Below are 21,140 nucleotides of genomic sequence, written 5' to 3' on the forward strand. Positions count from 1 at the left end.
TTCTATTTACCCAAAAAGGGGAAGAGATATAAGTTTTTTACGGTGGAGGGGAGCAACATTAAAGTTAATATTTAACAAATAAAGTTTTTTTTTAAATATATAAAAAAATCATTATCATCATATTTTATAGTATAGTATATTGTACAATTTTTAGTTAATTTGATCACCATGTTGCTTATTTCCATTTAAAATATCATGACAAAATTTAAAATGGTCGTATTTATTTTAATCCTACTGGATATAGTATGAGATGTTTTTTTATGAATAATTTAAAAAAAATGTCCGTGCTTGCAACCCATGTATGTTTCCAAATCCCGATTAGAATTCAAAAAAAAAAAAAGAAAAACTCAATTATAAAACATAAATTATCAATATCCATGAGTGATTCATTTAGAATTTATAATTCACGAGCTCTGTTGATAAATTTAAAAAAAATTCAGAAAACAAATTCTAATTTTTTTAAAAAATTTGTGCAAAAAGAAAATCCAAAAATTCCATGAAATTGGATGCATATTTTTTTTAAAAAGAAGGGGAAGTGCATTCACAGACAAAAACAAAGCGACTCTTAATTTTTATTTTATATAAAATAAATTGATCGAACATTTTATTTAAATTAAAAACAAAAAATATATAAATTCTTCAACACTTTAATTAAAAAACAAAAATATATATAAATTCATACGCATTTTTTTAATTTTTAAGTTAGATAAAAGGGGGGCTTCAACTCCCCACATAGACTCAATCCGAAAATGCCACTCATTATTTTCAAATTTTGATTTCCTTGCTGACAAACTTTACTATTTACCTCGAATTGCACGACCTTTGTTTAAAGTTGATGTCAGACTCTGTCTAGCAAGAGACTTCACGCTTCGAAACGGAACAGGACGTGGTATTTGACTTTGAATTCCTTTCCCAAAATTTACATCCACAAAAAAAAAATCTAATCTTTATTTTGAAATTTCAACATACAACGCACAATTTTATTTTTTCAACCTGTTAACTACAACAGGGTCAGAATAAACAAATTACACATTGACACCAAACTATACCCAAAAAATCAAGAAAGAAAACCAAAGCCACTTCCACTACCAATCTAACCAGTAAAAAAGCTTCTTTTTTTTCCCTAAGCTGCCAAAATAGTTCTTTTACAATCAGGCATTGATTACAGTAAATTCATATGAACATAAACATACACACAGCACAATTTTACTTGGTGCCAAGAAAAGCAAGGAAACAAGTCAAGAACAAAGGAAAATGTATATGTTCAGATTCATTCAAATGTGTTCTGTATCGAGATCTTTTCTTGAACTCTTTCAACAATGATCCAATACCATTATGTGTCATGCCTTCATTTCAAGACAGCTTGTGTGATCACATTATGTTTCGTAAAATTTGATGCAGACCAACCTTTTTTCCTTAAACCCCCTGCTGCTTGCTGGTAATAGGCTTCTGAAGAGGTTTGAGTGCGGCCATAATTTCAGTAAATGATGGCCGTAACCTTGGATCTCTACAATTTTCAACAAGGAATGGTTAGCTTCGCTTTTCTGTACAGAACTACTCCAATAATCCCAAAATCTCGGTTCAAGGTCGAACATAGAATTAGTAAATTACATGACATTCTTAAATCAAAACACCGAATGATCCCTTCCAAGGGTGGGTAGCTTGACCACCAAACAAACCTGGGTCTAGAATAAATTAATGTCTGAAGGACATCTCGAAATAGTTTAACCAGCCATTCAAGCCGAATTGAGTTATTTAAACTATATAATAGCATATTCAAGCAAACATAATAAACAACCATTTTTGTACATGTGGTCATTTTTCCTTGCCAAATGTAATCGCAGAAACAAAGCATTGAAAGCGATGGATCCAAATTGAATTGGATGGTTTCAAATTGATCGGTTCTAAATTCTTGATGGGGGCAAATCAATAAGGCCGAGTTTGAACCGAATGGAATAATTTAAATGTTAAAGATGAATTTGACAAAAATCTTCCAATTAACTCCATTGGTGAGAATTCACTATTAATATTTGTCATGAACAAACTTAAAGGAAAGGGAGTAAGTCACTTACGTTTGCCAGCATTTAGTGATTATATCAGAAATTACTGGATCCATGTTATCTGGAATGTCAAGACGACGATGCTGAAACCCAACAGCACCAACAACTTGCATTGGGTTCATTCCTCCCCAAGGTTGTTGCAAAGTGCAAAGCTCCCATAGTATGACACCAAAGCTAAAAACATCACATCTGTATTCGAATCAATCAAATAACAAATCAGGCTAAATTTATTTTATAATCGGCTTATGTATGAACTCCATGACTAATAAGCAGAAGGCATACTTCTCATTTGATGGTTCATTTCTTAGAACTTCTGGTGCCATCCACTCTGCCTGAAGAAAGGTAAATATAAGATGATAATCAGGGTCTCACGATCAAAACTTGAAGATTAAGATTTAACTTCAGAGAGATTCTTCAAACAATGAGAAGGCAAGGTAAGTTGCAAAAATAAATAACTAAAATGCGGTCGTTAGGTTGCATGATAAAAACATTCTTCAAACAATGAGAAGGCAAGGTAAGTTGCAAAAATAAATAACTAAAATGCGGTCGTTAGGTTGCATGATAAAAACATTGAATTTAAGATCAACTGTCAAGGCAAATAAACATAGATTTTAGCAAATGAGTAAATAAATACAAGTTTAGTAACACAACAGAAAATTAGTCCAAATTTATTGTCGGATGAATCAATCATATGCGCTAAAGAAAATAAAGGATAACACAGATCCATCACTGGTGTCCCATTTTTTATTCTTCAACCTGTACTTCAACTATCTATATCAGATAAGCAAAAAAAAATCCTGAAAACTAGTTCATCACTTTTAATTTCAGAGAAACACAGATTCCACAAGACTGAAGGTAAATTGGAGGTAGGATGCAAAAATTAAGCCGATGAAAGGTGATAGTATTCTTTCAACAGACGTTGGCACAGTAATTGGAATTTATTTTTGAGCCATAGATCACGGCAAACCACCTTTTTTAAGGCAAAACTTGGAAATCAAAGATCTCCAAAGGCTTGAGAGTAATAGGACAACCAGCAATTGAGTTATCATCTACCGAATGGCTGATGATCAAATGACGCAACAAAAATTAGACATCGGCATGATTGGATCATTATGCTATTTCATGAAGGAATAGGTAACACACGAGCATACACCTAGACGGAAAAATATAATGGACATTTATGATGCATGATCATCTATTTTAGCAATTGATCTCAGAAACTAACCATTTGCATGATTAGATATACAGGGTGTCGAGGCAAATGACATCACGTAAGTTATGTGTAGAAACATATATCGAGCACTGCAACATGTCATAACATTTAGACAATAAAAAACCTAAATCAGGTGCTAAGCAGCAACGAAAGAAATCCAGAGAAGAAAATTGAAGTCTTAGTACTAGAGGCGGAAAAAGTAAAATTTCTAAAAGTGATGCATCAGCAACCAGACAAATCAGAGCCCATTATACAAACAGAAAGTATAATTTCTACAAGGGACGCATCAGCCATCAGACAGATGAATGAACATAACGAAAGATGAATTTTAGCTCACCGTCCCAGCAGTTGACCTTGAAGAAAGATAAGTACTGTGCTTCATTCTTGACAATCCAAAATCACATACCTAAAAGAAGAAAAGCATACATGATGCATATAAGTGAAAAATGACAGGCTCAATCGTCAGCTAATTGAAAGTCACCTTTACAACCCAGTTCTTATCAACAAGAAGGTTTGGGGATTTCAAATCGCGATGAACTATCACCGGTGTGCAATTGTGCAAATAATTCATTCCTCGAGCCTGCAATATAAAAATATATATCTCATATGTACAACAAAATTTACTCACAAAGTAGAAGACAAAAGGTAAAGAATTTAAAGAATAAAATGCAAACATACCGTATCAAGAGCCATCCTTAACCGTCTGCGTTCATCAAGTTGATTGTTTGGACGATGGATCAATCGGTACAAACTACCTCTGTAAACAAAAACTGCTTTAATTTATGGCCCAAATCAGAGACATGGTGAAACTCCTCCACTCAATAATTGCAACACACGAAAATATATATAAATANATATTCCAGTAAAAGTGTGGACCGAGGACAATGTTTTCTAATCGTGAATTGACCAAACTAGCCCTCCTTATGTGTAAAACATTGTACATTATATTAATATTTTTGTAAAAATATTTACGTACTAGGGACATACATGGTAAAACATCATTGCCTTTTGAATGGAATCATGGTTTTTCAATTGTTGACCATTTAAATTTAATTTAAAACCTATAAAAGTGTGGATGAAGACAATATTTTACAATTGTGAATTGGCCAAACTAGCCCTCTATATGTGTAAAATGATGTTTTCCAATTGTGAATTGACCAAACTCGCCCTCCATATGTGTAAAACATTAGACATTACATTTATATTTTTTTAAATACATTTATGTGCTAAGAGCATACATGGGAAAACATCATTGTCCCTTTAAATGCAATTATGGTTTTTCAATTGTTGACCATGTCAAACCGGTTGATAAATAATGAGCAATGATTCTTGAGAAATTTAATAATTAATAAATAACCTTAATTTCCAAATTTTTTCCATTTTAGCCACAAGAAAACAAGTTTTCAACTTTATTTATAATATAAATAATTATTATTATTAAGACGATATAAAGGTATACAAACTACAAAGAAGTTGAAGAGTTTGTGTAAAATATTAGACATTACATTGATATTTTGACATACACGATAAAACATTATTGCCCCTCTAAATAGAATTATGGTTTTTCTATTGTTGACCATGTCAAACCGGTTAATACATAATGAGCAATAATGGTTAAGAAATTTAATAATTAATAAATAAACATAATTTCCGATTTTTTTCCTATTTTAGCCACAAGAAAACAAGTTTCAACTTTATTTATAACATAAATGTAAATGTAAATAACAACAATTATTAAAACGATATAAATTTATACAAATGCAAAACAATTGAAGAGTTTATTGATAAAATCTCAAGTTCTTAGTGATATTTTTAAATAATAATAAAGGTATAAAATATATTATCTGAAGTTCACAAAAATCATCAATGATAATTTTTCGGCTTATTTTCTACAAAAATGAACGACGATATCTATTTTATGCCAAAATAAATGTTAGAATCTAATGGTATATAGATAAGATTATTATGAAATTGTTTTAAAAAAATATACAAATGAGTCCAAAAGGAATAAGAGCAATATATTCCCACAAATAATTCTTAATATAGTGTTATCATTACTAAGTTGGAAGTTATGACGGTGCGATGAGAATCACCAGTTGTGCAATTCATATATGCAAATTAGAATTTAAGTGAGAGGGAAAAATAGTACAAAATTAATTTTCTATATACCTTTTTATGTTAAAATTCCAAATTTATATCATTGTGATTCATTTGAACAATATGATATAATAAATTAGAAAATGCAAAAAAAAATTAGAAAACTGAAAATATGTCATCATCATTATTCATCTGACACCTCTCAAATATTTTCTCATGATCATGAGTCGCAATTTGACTATCCTGATTAATGATTAATAATAATTAATTATCTATTGTTGTTACTATCCATTATTACTTATTAGCTCATATCTCACCATTTCAAATTTTTTGTTAATAGCTTCAAACTTTAGCAAACATAATTTTGAAAAAATGAAAGATAATGATTATGATGATACCTGAAACTGGAGATTAATTTAGAGTGGGGTTATTTTATTCTCTTTTTTGAAATAAAATAATGGAATTTCAATAAACATCACAATATAAAAATAAGATGAATAGATATAATTGTTAGAATAGTTAGGTATTTGTAACATCTATGCATCATTCAAGTCAACTAAAAGTAAAAATTTATAACGTTTATTTATCATTCAACTCAATTAACTTGCATAAAATAATAAGATGATTTAAATTATTAATTTAAGAAATGAATCTCCGTTTGGTAAAATTGTAGGAAATGAAATTTTCTTAATTCACTGCTATAAGCAAATATATCTTGGACATGAAAAGAGTTAATGGAATATTATTTTTAGTTTATTTTCAATTCTTATATCTAAATATATTATTGTTTTTTCCTCAAAATAAAATTTATGTTCATAAGCTTTCTTGACTAATATAATGTTTTATTATTTTTTTATATAACTCATTGACTAACACAAAAAGCAGGTTTTGAAAGATTTCGAATTTACAATATTCATGTGGTTATACTTTAGAATATAACATATCATAAACAATTGTTGTCACATGTTCTTAGTTATTCCAAAAATTATAATTAAGTACTATTTTAGATCTTCAAGGTGTAATGTTTTTAATTTGAGGAGCATATGTGTCAATTAATTGATGTAATAAGTAGAAAAATATCAATATCATATAACAAAATGTTTTCTTACACTCTTATATTGTTTAATTAATTAAAATACATTCATATCACTATATTTACACTCTTATATTGCTTAATCAATTCAAATTCATTCATATCATAGTATTTGTACTGTTCTATTAGTTCAATTTAGTACTTAATATGACAAATCCTTGTTTCTAATTCTTATCATTTGTTTGGATCTATTTTTTTCATAACAAATATTGTTTGATAGATTGGATCACGTTATGAAATAAGTAAAAAAATATTTTTATTATTAATTTAATTTTTGGTTATATAGAATATGGATTCACGTGCATTCCCATGTGCTTTCATGCTAGTATCTTAATACAGGTAGAGGAAAAGGCGACATATAAAGGTTAAAATTAAAATGAAGCTCGAGTACTTCCAAGGCTATCAAGCATTTTCTACAGATAGTTGTCTGCCGAATAATATACTACTATCATAAGCAAGTGAACCACATGGACCGTAAAAGTCAAGAACTTAAAAGGATTTCAGCATACCTAGGAAGAAATTCAGTCACAATTGAAAGATTAGGGGGACGAGTAACAGCTCCCATGAAGAGAACTACATTCGGATGCCTGAGCCTTTTCATTATTCGAATCTTGCAAAATCAAGCAAATAATGCATGTCAGACGGTAAACAGCATGCAAAATAATTTGTTAAATAAAAGAAAATAGGATGTGGCAGGGACGTGAAAGTTCTGGCAATGAAACAATTGAGCAAGTTGAGTAACAACTGCTGAAAATTCTGCTAAACAAATTTTCAAGGACATTCAAATTGTGTAATTAATCATTCAATTGATTGGACGATCATTCTATAATGTCAGATGATCGATCATAGAGAAAGCATCCCTTCAATGGCTATGAAAATCATGAGATCCAACGAGAATACGTACTGGAGATTTCTCAACCCCTCGTCAGACCCAATTTTTTTGCAAAAAAATTAAAAAAAATTGAAAGAAAGTTTGTATGTGCCATTAGAACGTAGTATACAAATGTACTTCAAAAGTATCTTATTTACCTCACTTTTAAATTCCTCCAGAAATTCTCCAGTAATAGCTTGGTCAAGAAATTTTTTGACAGCAACTTCCTAAAAGCGGAATCAAGTTATATTTATTCTTTACTGAAGATCATCATCTGAAAAAAATTACAGCCATATGGAACAAGAATAAATACACATACAAACAACTACTATCACAGAAGTAAATGTCTAACATGTAGAAAATCTTTTGATTCCTCATTCTCAATTTTGAGGAGCATGAACATTAAGTATTTTTTAGAGGGATCATGCTGATAACTGGAAAGTGGACAATTGTCTTGCTTGGTCTAGAAAATGCTGGCAAGATAGAAGTACACATGGCATACAAAACAAGAACAGAATGATTCAAGTATTTGAGAGATGATTTTGTGGCACTGACAAGATCCTCACGGCAATAGGTGCTCCTGAATCAATATTTATTTATAGATAAAAACCCTGTCTCTGTGTCCAATAGAGAACACAAGCCTATTTTTATATAAAAAAAAAAACGCATGCCCCAAATAAATGAGGAATTTTGAGTTTGTTGATTGCCTATCACTAACATTTTATTTTGGCACACAGAAATTAAGAATCCAAACAAGGCAATGAAAAGAGAACACTTTTTTAGTTAAACACCACGAGTTTTGTTCACCAATTAAACACTTGTACGAATTTCAATTTGTAATGAGATGAAAAAAGTAAGAAATTTGTTGTGGTTAGACATCCTTCCTGCACACAACTAAAGTTCAACTGCATGATATATATGCGGCGGCTACTTCACATGTTTTATATACCATGTTATGAACAACAACAATAAACGTCCCCAGCTACTACAAGACTTTCAGAAACTCACAGTTTCATGCCAATCTCCACGGTAGACTTCACCATAAGATCCTGCAATAAGAAATGCCAAATTAAAAATTTGTGCTTCGAGTTGGAATCAACTGATCCAAACGAATATATATATGGCTGAGTATAATTCAAGATTAGTACCAAGCCCGATGCGCTCACCCAAGGAGATATCCTCCCATGGGATTTCACAATCAGCGACATCATCAAGTGTTACATCAGATTTAGAACTTTCGTTACCCGCTGACCTGTCTGATATTCTCTCTCCCTTCGAATTTTGCCCTAGACCCTCGCGTTCATGGCTGTCACTTCTTCGTTGTTCAGAAACAGCTACATCTACGTCTCCATCACTTCTTACACACTCTGCTTGATTAACAATGGCAAAAGGACTATCTGGCGAAAGAACAGTTGATTCCAACACCTCATATTGCTTACTAACTGCTGCAGTTGTTGCTGCTACAGGAATTTGAAGTTTTGAATCACTTGCCTTTACAGCCGCAGCTACCATTGAAGAGGCAACTGCAGCAGCAGCAGCTGCGGCGGCCACAGGAACATTGTTTTTGTACTTTACAGGATCTATTTCGCACTCTGATGAACTAGGACGCCCCGTAATTACTTTCAGTTCAGACTGCTCCTCCAAAGGAGTATCTGAATTGCCTCTATTACGAAACCCATGATGTGGCAGTGGAGGTAGAGAACTTCGATCTAAGTTAGTGTGACCCTTAGCTTTAATTTTTCCATCACTTCCTCCTTTTTCTTTTCCTTGTGTCATGGGCTTGATGTCCACCAGTTGCACATCTAACTGGTCTGAGTCGATTTCAGTGAACAAGTTTGGAGGTGCAACAACACCACTTTCAAGAAGAACGTCATGGAGCTTCTGAACTAACTGGGGATTTTCTTTGGCAGCATCACTCACTAATTGTGACACATCCTTTGCTTTCATTCTTCTGACAGTTGAAGAGCTCACGCCTTTGGTCCATGAAGGTGATCTTGCATGTGCATAAGGATGATTAGACCTGGTTTGGATTTCCCTTGATGATTCCTTTACAAAGAAAGGTATTTTTGAACTATTATCGTTGTGTTTGGACCCTTCCTGAGCTTTCAACGTAGATTCCTTTTCCATTGGAACATTCTCTCCAAATATGTTTTTCTTATCCATAGTTGAAAACTCTTGTTGCTCTTCTAATAAACTGGATACTCCACCACTCGATGAAGCCACGTGAAAAGAGCCCTCAAGGCCCATGTTCACCCCTAAGGCATCAGATGGAATGAGTGTACCAGGGTCCGCCATTAAGTCAACAATGTATTCCCTGAAGCATATTCACTTTGTATCATAAAGAGGAATGCGGGAGAAGTAATATATCGCAAAAGGATCGTTCGTAACATTAAAGAAATTTGATATGCAACAGTATATTGTTAGAAACAAAGATTTAATCAAGACAGTTAAAAATTGAGCAGTAAAATCAATGATGTTCAAGAAAAATGATGTCAAATAAAACTCACGGCCACCTTAAGAACTCTGACAGCTAATTAGAGTCAAGACATTCTACAGCTTAACTACATATTATAATTCAATATTTCATTTAGTATCTGAACTTAACATTCTCATATGAAACAAGGAGATAATTCAATAAGTCTAAAGATATAAAAAGAGATAAGTGCAGGTAGGAGAAAAGAAGGAATAACATAAAACCAACATTTCAGTTAAAAGGATAGATGAAATCTGTCAATTAGTGCTTGCCTCCCATCAATTTCTACAATGCTCATTGCCACATCAGCAGAACCTGCAAATTCCAGTCCCTTGACCAAGCGGCAACGGATGCCCAAACTATCTGCCAAAACCTACATCATAATGCCAGATAGACAGAGGGCTGAATGAAGAATTCAAATCTATAACTAAATCCCTGAATAGCAAGGACAAATACGTATGAATGAAAGCAGACTTCTCAGTGCAGAATTCAAGTTAGTAAATGGAAACTAATAATGAAGCATATTGACATGTCAGGTCACCACAAGGATGTACAACACCTAATGAAGCCATTTAGCAACTAGTGAAAATAATTGGTTTATTATGCTCCTAAACAGGTAAAACTTATGTAATAACACTAAAGGGAAGAAGAGATGATATTCATCACTGTGTAAGACAGAAAATGGGAATAATAGAAGGAGAAATCCAACTTACCTTCCCACAATTGGAGGAAAAAACAAATGAAAACCGAAGTTCTAGAGATATTGTTTAGGTCAAGCTGATCTAGGAAACCTTTACATGGTCTCCAAAGAAACAGCTTGATCTTCTCATCAATTGGTAAAGAATAAAAAGAGCATTAAAAAAGGAAAGAGGTCCAATTTCTAGAGATGCCGGGGGCAACATGTCACTTTATCTTTCATGACACCGAAGCTTCTGAGGGGTACTAAATTGTAAAATACTATTACCTCTGCTCCAATTTGAAAAAATATATGAAATTAAAAATAAAAGAATGAAAAATAAAGGTATTTTTGTTTTCATTCTTCATTCACTCTCCATTTCGGGAAAAACCACAAACTATACTAAGAATGCCCAAACAAGACAATAAAATGGGTTGAAGAAATGACTTGCATATTGTTTCATGAAAATATTCTCATCGAGAAGTATTTAATACCTTAAACAACAGTGCTCGATGACGAGCCAGACCAATTGTCAAAGAACCAATAGGTAAAACCATGCTCCTGTGGGTTGCTTTCAAGCCATGGCTTATATTTCTCCATGCAATCAACATCTTGTCGGGATCACTAACTGCCCCCCCCATGTGCTCAGAAACTATTGTAGCAAGCTTCTGCACCATACTGCAAGTAAAAACAATTCCCTGGTCAGGACATACTTTAGAAGCCAACTCCAATGCTTCCCGCTCAAGCCTCAACAACTTGGGATCGGCTGCTTTATTTACTAGAATTGCTTCCCAACTTATATCATCAGACATAGGTGCTCCTTGCAGATCAACTAGGGAAGGCATTCTCGACGATGTGGACTCATTTAAAATGCCATATAGATCGTAGAAACCATCCAGAATCTTGTCGTCATAGCTAAGAGCATTGTAGTTCTGTGAATAATAGTTAAATCTAGAATATGAGATATGTTAGAAAAGGACATTAAGTGGATCATGCATGGGAATATTATTATTTTTTATGTCAATAAAGAATACAGAAACATGTGAAATGATCTCATATCTGCAAATGGAAAAAATTATAATGATTCGTTCCAATGACTTCAAGTGGAAAAAAAGCAATTCATACATTATGACGAAGATGGGTCATCATGTTTTTCAGATTTCTATACTGTCAACTACTAAGAGACAGGACGAAGATACAAGGATAGCACACCATTGGGAGAGACGCTTGACATTATAACTAAGACATTATGTAGTCCAAAGTCTTGAGGACCATGGGGAGACGATCCAATTGCCTGAATGATGGTTCCGAAAATTTTTTAAACTGAAAAACCTAGGGCCTTTCTTGACAAACAATTACAACCAAGTTAACTTTAAACCAGTGTTAGTACCCACAGGAAAAAAAGATATGGTTAGATTTTTATAATTTGCAAGTTTCAGCACAGTGAAGAAACACAGGATGACCAGAGGATTTCAGCAATTGAACACAAAACAATTAAAATTTGTATGTAGCACATATGTTGTCATAATTTCCAATTCCTATATCTAAATTCAGTTTCACCACACCAATATGACAAACTAGTATCAAGTTTGATTACATAATTATTCTCAAAATCATTATTCCTACCATCAAACATAAAAGTTAAAGGAAGAATGGATTGATAGTTAATGATGTTTCTTTTCATGCTCAAAATACACACACACACGCAAATATATATATATATAATGCAAAAGACTAACTGTGGACTAGGAACTTCCGTCCACACAACAGAAATGGAACTAACTGACACTCACACGGTCGATGATTTCAAACGATGTTGAATATTTGGAATTTGGATCCAAGCATAATTGAGAATGGATGCAAAATTTTCACTTAACTCGCCATCATGTACTAAGATGTTGATGCATAACGTTATTCTGCTATAACATTTGATGATAATAACTATAATCAAGCAACAAAAAGACAAGCAGATGAAAACCACCGCAGGACACGTTTTTAAGCCCTCACCCAGTAACGGTATGCAGCAACTTCAGCTGGAGTATTTTCATCAGGAAAAGTGCCTAAACTTATCTGCTTTACAGCTTCAATTTGAACTGCCTCGGGATCCTCCTTTGCACTCAACTCCAAAGCTAATTGTATCTGATATTCCTCAATATCGGGATCCCTCAAGTTACTTGATCCTGAATCAGCCCTCGCTGCACCCAGAGCAGCATCCAAGCTACTACTGCCCACAGGATCAATAACTTCCTTTCTTTCTTGGCTCTTCGCATTGGAAGACGACGATGGACTGTGACTATTCTTATCTGTTGCAGAATTTAACCATCCTGAAATGTTTGAAAATGGTCTATTCTCAGATTTAGAGTATGAATGCCTCCCAGTTGGAGAACCATCGCTGGACAACCTATTATTACTCTTAGACGATGAGAAAGAACCTTCGGAGTCTGCAGAGTGGTTAAATCCTATGTGAAGTTTCTTCAGAAAACTTTTCATATCTTCTCATCCTAATCATGAATCACTCTCAAAACTGGTTGAGAAGAACAAGAAACAAAAACATTAAGCTCCCTCGGCAAAACTCGCTGTGGGTAAATACGCCAAGAACCTTCAAAAACATTTTCATATCTTTCCTCTCCAATCATGAATCACTATTAACAATAGTCCAGAACAAAAATAAAAAACAATTATTGAGCTCCTTCAGCAGAAATCCTTAAGTTCGATACTCTAGGAATCCAAACAAAAAAGACCCACCAATACGGAGAAAAAACCCAGCCAAATTAGCTTCTGTCCAACAATACCTAGAAGCCCAACTGCAAGAAAACACCTTTAGATAAACTTCTAGCAGAAGAACCCATAAAAATTCTCAAAACAACACAAGAAAAGGTATGTCTCCTCAAATCTTGCAAACAAAAGAATCGCATTCGGGCAATAGAAATCGGGATATACTTTGCTACATAAAGATCGCCACTGTGTTGGACAATTGAAACAAAGAATGACGAATGAATCAACCAGCCAGTAAGGTGGACTGGTAAAGGAAATGGTGTCTGTGAGTCAAAGGTAATTCCACGGTGGTGATATATATTATCTTTCTTAATTAAGTTTAATCTATTTTTTTAAAAGCATCTAATAAATTATTAAAAAATGTTTTATAAATTGTTTAAAATAGATTGTCATCAAATTTGAGCAAATGATAGAGCGGTGAAGGCCTGTTTGAATAAAAGAGTTAAGCTATGATTGGTTGATTTTGAGAAAAAGAGCAAAGATAACGCAAAAACAATAGGCAAGTGACCAAGTTAGGGATTGTTTAGTATGAGACCTACTCGTTTCATATAAGTTTATATTTTTTCACATAGATTAATTAAAATAATTAGAAAAGCAAAGTTTATCTACAAATTTCTTATTTATTTTTATATAATTCAGTCAAAAAATTATAGCACGTTTTAAAACTTAATTAATAGATGTATATTAGTAAAAAAAAAAAAAAGCTACTGATATAGAAATTTGACTAAATATTTGATTAAAAAAACTATATAACTGAGACAGAAGTACAAGCAAGCCTACACGTTCTAAATGAAAATGCTCCATACAATTAATTCTTCCTTACAAGATTTAAAAAAAAATATTAAGAAAGAGCCGTTGAGAAATTTTTATAAAAAAATGGGTTTAAAGAATTTCCAACATTCTTGTACAGTGTTTAAAAGTAAAAATTTTGGACGAACAAATTTAGAAAAAAATCGATACAAATTGAAATTTGTATATTGCTTTAAAAAAAATTACAATTTTATTTTAATATTAATTAATTCTTAAAAGTCTTTTAAGGGCTTATCATAGTAAAAATGATGGACAACCTTGAGCGGAGTCGAGTATCATACCAACGTGTACACATTAAAATGCGGCACACAAAATCCAACTGAACATGAAAATGTGATCTATCCAACATTAAAAGATTCAACAAGGGAACGGGAATCCTACAAAGAGGTTATACAATACACGTGGAACCAAGACAAGAAACTACACTGCAGTTCTGCTAATTAGTGTAGCTACATACAAACAAGAACATCGACATACAAGTCATATTCTTAATCATCCACATAAATACACATGGAACTGATCATGTTCAAGAAAAGCTATCCCGTACAGTACACGATTCCCATCTAGTTACACCCGGGTCCACCATTCAGACAGTCAGCAAATTAGCGAAGATTAACTTTGAGGTTGGGGTTGGGGTTGGGGTTGGGGTTGGGGTTGGGGCTGGTGGGGCTGAACATTCGACGGACTGATCTCCATATTTGCTAGAGTTTCTAGTTCTTGCAGTGCACTTGCTGTAGCTTCATCGTTCAAGTATGGCTTTATATCGCTAACTGTTTGCTTGATTCTTGATTGCTGCAAAATTAATGAAGCACACGCCACCCCAATCAGCACACAATTACGAAATTACCATACATAAAGAAAGACATTACAACATTGACAATCCGTTGTGCACTTTTTTTAGAAAACAAAAAAAAGCAGTTCAGCAAGTGAATACATTTTAATCGACGACGTGCATGACTTAGACATATTTTAGCGTGCTTCAATGTTGAAAGCGTAGTCAAATAAGTTAAAACCATTAGCATACTTAAATGTAAAAAAAATGAAATTATCTTTCAACATATATATGAAATAAGAATCACGAATAGGTGATAATTTTTATTTTGTACTTATAAGAACTAATTAAAAAAAAACCCGCCATGTCTTAAACATGCTGAACATTGCACAGAACCATGCACAGATCCATTATAAAAGAATATATAAACCACATTAACAGCTAAACGTTTCTCCAACTTACAAAATATTCGAGCTTTCCTTTAACATCAAGGTAGGCCATCAGGAGCTGGTTGTCTGAAGGCTGATTCATGATTCCTGATGCAAGCTAGCAATCACACAAGCCAAGGCAAAACTCATTAGTAACATAAATGACTGCGCTTAACTTTAGTAAGAGAAGCAACACAGATTTTTGCGTGCTCATCTGGAAATTGATAGGTAATCGAAAAGACGTGCAACAAGGAGCATCAACAGAAAAAAAAACCTATCCGAGATCCTTCACAATGCAAAGTCTGGCTCATTAATTTTCTTCAGCTTGATTTAATAGCATACTTATACTTCAAGATAAAATCTACCATTTTGTCAAGAAACTCGTGATATGATGATAACAATTATACACAAAGACCTTTATAAATTACGTGGTAGATGTAAGTTTTGAGAAATCTTTCGGCTATGTTCATATCTCTTTTTAAAAGATACTTTCAATTTCTCCCAAATAAAACCAAACATAAATTCCATTCTCCGATACAATTTTCTGCAGACATATAATCTTAATTTAATTTCATCTCTCCTAACATAATTACTTGTAATTTAAATTTCTTTCTTCCCAAAAATACTATAATATTATTTTATAGTATAACCCAATATTTATAAATTCTAGAATATATCATAATACACTATTAAATTAAATTAACTAAATAACCCCTCACGCCCAAAATTACAGGTCTATTTGTTTTTCACACAGATTAAGAAAATTATTCGAAAAATAATTTCATAAAGAATTGATTCATTTTACCTTTATTTATTGAGAAAAAATGTAGTCTTTATATTTGGGACGGATGGAGTATATAATATGTGACAACACTATGTCAACAAACTTTTGAATGAAATGATATTTGCAATAAAAATGTATCCTCTAGAAAATGAAACTAAACATGAATCATGTTTTCTAATACAATCTCCATCGAAAATCTCTTTAGACAATAAAAAACGATGCCAACATTACCTACCCACGTGGACGTCACATTATCCAAAAACTAAGAAATATTTTGGGATTGTCCACTTAGGCGATCCATTTCAATGGACCGATTCAGTGGAACAAAAGAACATCCGTTAGTAAATGTATGCACATGATTTAACATAAGTGATCTCCTAGTTAAATAATAATCTTCAAATACAAGAAATTGGTGTCCTAGTTAAACACTATAAAGAGTTGTTTTTTAGTAGAATTCTAGTACTTGAGAGTTTAGGTCTAGAGATAGGGGTCTTCTGAACATAATTTCTTATGTGCCAATATCATGTCCAAGCGTTACTTTCTCATTCAATTCATCTTAACCAGCATCGGAAACAATTTGATGTAAAGAACACTTTGTTGAATGGTAATAACAAGTGTTAATAAACTTACCGCCATGCTTGGAAGAAAAATTTGGACAAAAAGAAATTTGCCAATTAAGGAAGTCATTGTACGCTGATAAACAATTCCCTAGGACCTAGTTTTGACAAATTTGAAAGGCCGTCAACCTTCAAAGTAATGTGCAAAGTCAAGCCAATCATACAATGATTTATAAACACTCAAGAGAACAGAGAGTAGAAATATCGATAGTTCATGTATGATATCATTTTGAATGGAGATGGTGCTTTTGAGCTTTATGAGCTAAAAATCCTCAGCGCTCATTAATTTGAAATCAAAGACTTGGGTCCATTAACATACCTTCTTAGAATGAAGCTTACAAGATCAAAGAAAAGTTTTTTTCCCTCTCTCAAGAGATTGATGAAATAATTTTTTTGTTAGTAATTTTCTTCACATAAATATTTACATTTATGCATATAGTTTAGCTCCACCCATGTACACTCTCCTGGTTAGGTCCCTATTTAATAAGAAACCGAAGATAATTTTCCAGTTTTCCCACATTTTCTCTTGTGTTCTGTACAATTCCTGTGTGTTAATATCACAAACAATACCAAAGCTAGGTTTCATTCGTCACATTTTCAAGAATTTATGTTTACTGAAAACAAAGTTCTAAAATTCGCTAGGCGCTGGTTGGGCGTCGGAACTCAGACCAGCACCTAGAGCCTAGGCCGCTAAGACACTAGGCGGATTCCACGGTATCAAGAGACTTGTAATGGTTCTTAGAATAAATTTCAGCCCAAACTTGTTAAAATCTAATTGACACTTGGTTTATTCATCCTGCTTATTCTACTTAAGGTAGGTCATGATAATAAATAACGCAAGAGAAATCAAAATAAAGAAATAAATTACCTTTAAGGTCTGATTCGATTTTCTTATGTGTGCAGAAGTAACAGACAAAAAAATGAGAGTGGTGTGTTAGGACAAGCGTTTAATTGGGTTGTCAATCCCAAAAAGTTGCATATGGAAACATAAAATACTTTCTCATGTCATGTACTTGTTTAATTGGGTTTTCAAAAATTAAAAGCCCAAAAAAAATCCCAAAAAAAACTTTAAACGCCTAGACCAGCCTAGGAGCGCCCTTGCCGCCTAGGCTGGCAGCCTAGCACCTTTTCGGTGCATTCGGGTAGCGCCTAGCACCTAGGAGACGCCTAGGCGGTCGCCTAGCCCGAGTTTTAGAACACAGCCTGAAAATAAGTTTTTGAGATTGTATCGGAGATCTTAGTTTATGTTTGGATTGAGGAGATATGGTTTTCCTGTAGTTATCATTTCACCTTAGAATGAGTTGGTAAGTGATATCATGCAACATGCATGTGTGGGTGGGGGTGGAGGTGGGGGTGTTGTATGTGATATTTTAAAATTCTAAAGATGCAGCATATTAGGTTAAGAGTATTGTATAATAATAATTATTATGTTGAAACAGAAAAAAAATTGCATATATTTTATACTTTTGGGAAAAATGAAATTGAGGTGATAATATTTTAGATTTATTTAGGAGATGTAACATGTTTGAGGAAATTAATACAAACATAGGCCAATATTTTATGCAAGGTAAGCTGTAGCTAACAATCTCCAAAAGATTTGGAAAAACTTGAAAGCATTAGTTTCATCACACAACGAAGTAACTTCTCAATTTGTACAAAGGTAGCCTAAATAAATTATCCTTCCATGATGTAGACAAAATCATTTGTTAAGTAAACCCCTTCAATAAACTTAAGCGTGGTAAAAAATATATCATCATCAATGATTATCCTCGGACATTAAAAAACATAATAAAACCGTGAAATAACTCACTTGGATCTGCATTTGTAGAACAAGTTAATTTTTTCTTTATTTTATTTGCAATTTTTTACCATTGTTAAAGATATTAAAATCGCATGTATAACCATCCACATAGATAATTAAATCTTGTGAGACCATTTTTAGAAGTTTTAGCAGCAGATTTGAATGATGAACAATGGAAGTTAATTTACATCTAACAAGCAATGAAAGTTACTTGAACGTCTGAAGGAATAATTAGTTAATGCTTAAAACGGGAGCTAGATCAGTAAAACATCGTCTCAAGAGAATAAAGTCAATTGATGAAGACTACAATATTTCTTGATAGCAACAACTCAGATAGTGAGCGTAAATACTACGGCTTGAAACACTAAGAAGATTACACACACTAAAGGAGCTAGTTTCGTCTCATCACAATTCAATGCCTTAAAAGGGAGTTAGGTTACTAAATTTGTCGCTCGGTGAATAAAGTACAATTTGGAATGGTATGGTGTGTTACTATCATATGAAGCCACGAAAAATACTAAATGACTACAAAATTGGTATTTGGTGATACTCCCCGAGCAAGTCACTTGATATCAACATTTTAAAATATTTTCCACTAGTATCAGAATTTATAAAAACTTTATTTTAGCTTTGCAAATAGACATTTTCTAGCATCAGCAATATTTTGAAGTAAACATATTATGACATTAATGTATAATAATGAATAAAACGGGTACTTCACACCTACTATGTTATGATTTACGAAGGAATTTTACTTCCTAAATACACTAGTCTCATTCCACCACAAACTAAACCTCAAAACCGGATTTTAGTTTTGTGTGCGAATATTTCAAAATGAGATTTAAGTGGCCCAAACTTTTGAACAGATTTAATCAACAGGAGACAGGCCCTAAGATAAAACAAATCACAATGGTGATGAAAACACAAGCAGTACATTCGAACTATCAAACCATATTGAAAGTCCCATTAGTAGCCCACTCTAACTTTATTTTACTAGTCTATCTAACCATGCAAAACATACAAATGCACTCATTCCATACAAAATTTCTTGCGACCTGCACTCAATGGAAACAACTACTTCTGAAGAATTGGCCTAAATTTGCATGTTTTAAGAAAAACTGTTATTGCCCTTAGCAACAGATGAGATGAGAATAACAACGAAAAGTTTACTGGCACGTTACTTAAAATCAACTTTATCTTAATAAGAGTTTCACCTTTTTCGGCCGGCCCAAAGGCTTCCCACCGAGCTTCCTTGGCTTCTTGGGCTCCCCAGTAGCCACCATCCTAGGCCTCTTTGCTTCACCACCAGCCTTTGGTGGTCGCCCCCTGCGCTTTCCTGCCACTGACACAACTCCACTCCCTGCAGGCAGCGCACCATCCGCAGCAGCACCACCAATCACCAGAGGCCCCACCACGCCGCCACCAACAGCTGCCACTCCTACCTCCGGATTATTCACCTTCCGTGGTCGCCCACGTGACCTACCTAGCCGCTTCACCCGCGCAGCAGGAGGGGTAGCAATTTTCTTTGGCCTTCCCCTGCCCCTCCCACCTCCAGTCAGGACTCCACCAATCTTTGGGGGACGAAGCTTCGACGCACCCTGTTTAGGCGGACGACCGCGGCCTCTCGTGACCCCACTCACTGAAGGGCCGCCACCCGGGACAAAAGCAACATGTGCCGAACCCAATGGCCCAACAGCAGCATTCTGCTGTTCGACCAGCCCTGGGACAACAACAGGAACATCATTCATTGGCACGTCCTGCTGAGCAAAAACAGGCACGGCAGCTTGAACAGACTTGGCCTTCGGAGGGCGACCAGGCCGCTTCTTTGATCCAACAGAAGTAGTAGAATCAGTAACGGTGCCGTTTGCAGACACGGGTGATGAAACACCAGATCTAGGGAGCCTGTAAGAGTACTTGACCATCAAAATTTGACCGCTGTTCTTTAACCGCTTCAAGTGATGAGTCAACAGAGATGAGTGAGTCGGCGGCAGGTTCGAGTAATGAGACTCTATGTACTTAACGATAGCCTTCTTGCTCGACCCGTTCCGCTCATTTAACGCCGCTATAGCCGCCGTAATCATCTACGAAAAACAAAACAAAAAAAAAACCACCAAAAATCTAACAAATTGAAGAAAGAGCCGGGAAAAAAAAAATTCGTGTCACTATTTTCTTTAAGTTGGGGTATCAGTGAAAGTACCTCCGCATAAGGTGGATGATTGTGGGTAGCGGGGTTGGTGGGTGTTGGATTGGCGGCGTAAGCTGAGTGATGAGGAGTAGCGGCAGCGTTGGCCATGGGTTCGATGGACGAAAGTGGATCCAGACGTAGGTCCATATACGCAGAGCGAGAGAGGAAATCTGAGCCAGAGAGATTGAAATTGAAGGTGAAGTTTTTAGTGAAAAAGAGTAATTGGAAGTGGATAGGATCGGATTTAACGATGAACAAAGATTTACGTACGGCCCAGACTTTGCAGATCATTGGACCGTTGGACCGAAAATTAATTTTTGGTTATCTATTATTTTTTTTATCGATCATCTACTATATATTATGAATAACAGATTATTTTCATTTGATCAAATTTAAATACTTTTAACATAATTTGGTTTCGAACTATTTTTTTCCCAATAAATGTAGGGACTGAATATGACGAAAAAAATTTAGACAAAGATTTT

At 34.0% G+C, this 21,140-nt stretch overlaps 2 protein-coding genes across 7 annotated transcripts; both read right to left on the reverse strand.

The window, feature by feature from the left end:
- Nucleotides 1-1,057: 1,057 nt before the first annotated feature.
- Nucleotides 1,058-13,537, reverse strand: LOC140978365 (probable serine/threonine-protein kinase SIS8). 6 transcript variants are annotated; one of them, XM_073443326.1, is made up of 13 exons: nucleotides 12,491-13,536; nucleotides 10,978-11,415; nucleotides 10,080-10,180; nucleotides 8,501-9,648; nucleotides 8,343-8,383; nucleotides 7,493-7,561; nucleotides 6,973-7,073; nucleotides 3,952-4,030; nucleotides 3,755-3,853; nucleotides 3,611-3,679; nucleotides 2,343-2,392; nucleotides 2,073-2,249; nucleotides 1,058-1,507 (listed from the first exon to the last, which is right to left on the reverse strand). In XM_073443326.1, exons 1-13 carry the CDS (start codon nucleotides 12,971-12,973, stop codon nucleotides 1,417-1,419), a joined length of 2,946 nt encoding a protein of 981 aa, XP_073299427.1. In that variant the 5' UTR covers nucleotides 12,974-13,536; the 3' UTR covers nucleotides 1,058-1,416. The 6 variants fall into 6 exon arrangements, with proteins under 6 accessions (XP_073299427.1, XP_073299426.1, XP_073299431.1 ...); XM_073443325.1 differs by having other exon boundaries at nucleotides 8,483-9,648; XM_073443330.1 differs by having other exon boundaries at nucleotides 8,483-9,648; nucleotides 10,978-11,161; nucleotides 12,491-12,728.
- Nucleotides 13,538-14,388: 851 nt separating this feature from the next.
- Nucleotides 14,389-20,936, reverse strand: LOC140978368 (uncharacterized). Its single transcript, XM_073443334.1, has 4 exons — nucleotides 20,668-20,936; nucleotides 19,685-20,551; nucleotides 15,303-15,386; nucleotides 14,389-14,860 (listed from the first exon to the last, which is right to left on the reverse strand). Exons 1-4 carry the CDS (start codon nucleotides 20,800-20,802, stop codon nucleotides 14,681-14,683), a joined length of 1,266 nt encoding a protein of 421 aa, XP_073299435.1. The 5' UTR covers nucleotides 20,803-20,936; the 3' UTR covers nucleotides 14,389-14,680.
- Nucleotides 20,937-21,140: the final 204 nt, after the last annotated feature.

This window comes from Primulina huaijiensis, chromosome 6 (assembly GCF_012295235.1).
Source record: "Primulina huaijiensis isolate GDHJ02 chromosome 6, ASM1229523v2, whole genome shotgun sequence".
Classification (NCBI taxonomy): domain Eukaryota; kingdom Viridiplantae; phylum Streptophyta; class Magnoliopsida; order Lamiales; family Gesneriaceae; genus Primulina; species Primulina huaijiensis.

Coding starts and splice junctions, on each gene's coding strand:
- LOC140978365 (XM_073443325.1), bottom strand. CDS start 12,973: ATGAAAAGTTTTCTGAAGAAACTTCACATAGGATTTAACCACTCTGCA. Junction 7,562..8,342: donor GTGGAGATTGGCATGAAACT/GTGAGTTTCTGA, acceptor TTCCGCTTTTAG/GAAGTTGCTGTCAAAAAATT. Junction 7,074..7,492: donor TGGAGGAATTTAAAAGTGAG/GTAAATAAGATA, acceptor TGATTTTGCAAG/ATTCGAATAATGAAAAGGCT.
- LOC140978368 (XM_073443334.1), bottom strand. CDS start 20,802: ATGGACCTACGTCTGGATCCACTTTCGTCCATCGAACCCATGGCCAAC. Junction 20,552..20,667: donor ATCATCCACCTTATGCGGAG/GTACTTTCACTG, acceptor TGTTTTTCGTAG/ATGATTACGGCGGCTATAGC. Junction 14,861..15,302: donor AAGGAAAGCTCGAATATTTT/GTAAGTTGGAGA, acceptor TTAATTTTGCAG/CAATCAAGAATCAAGCAAAC.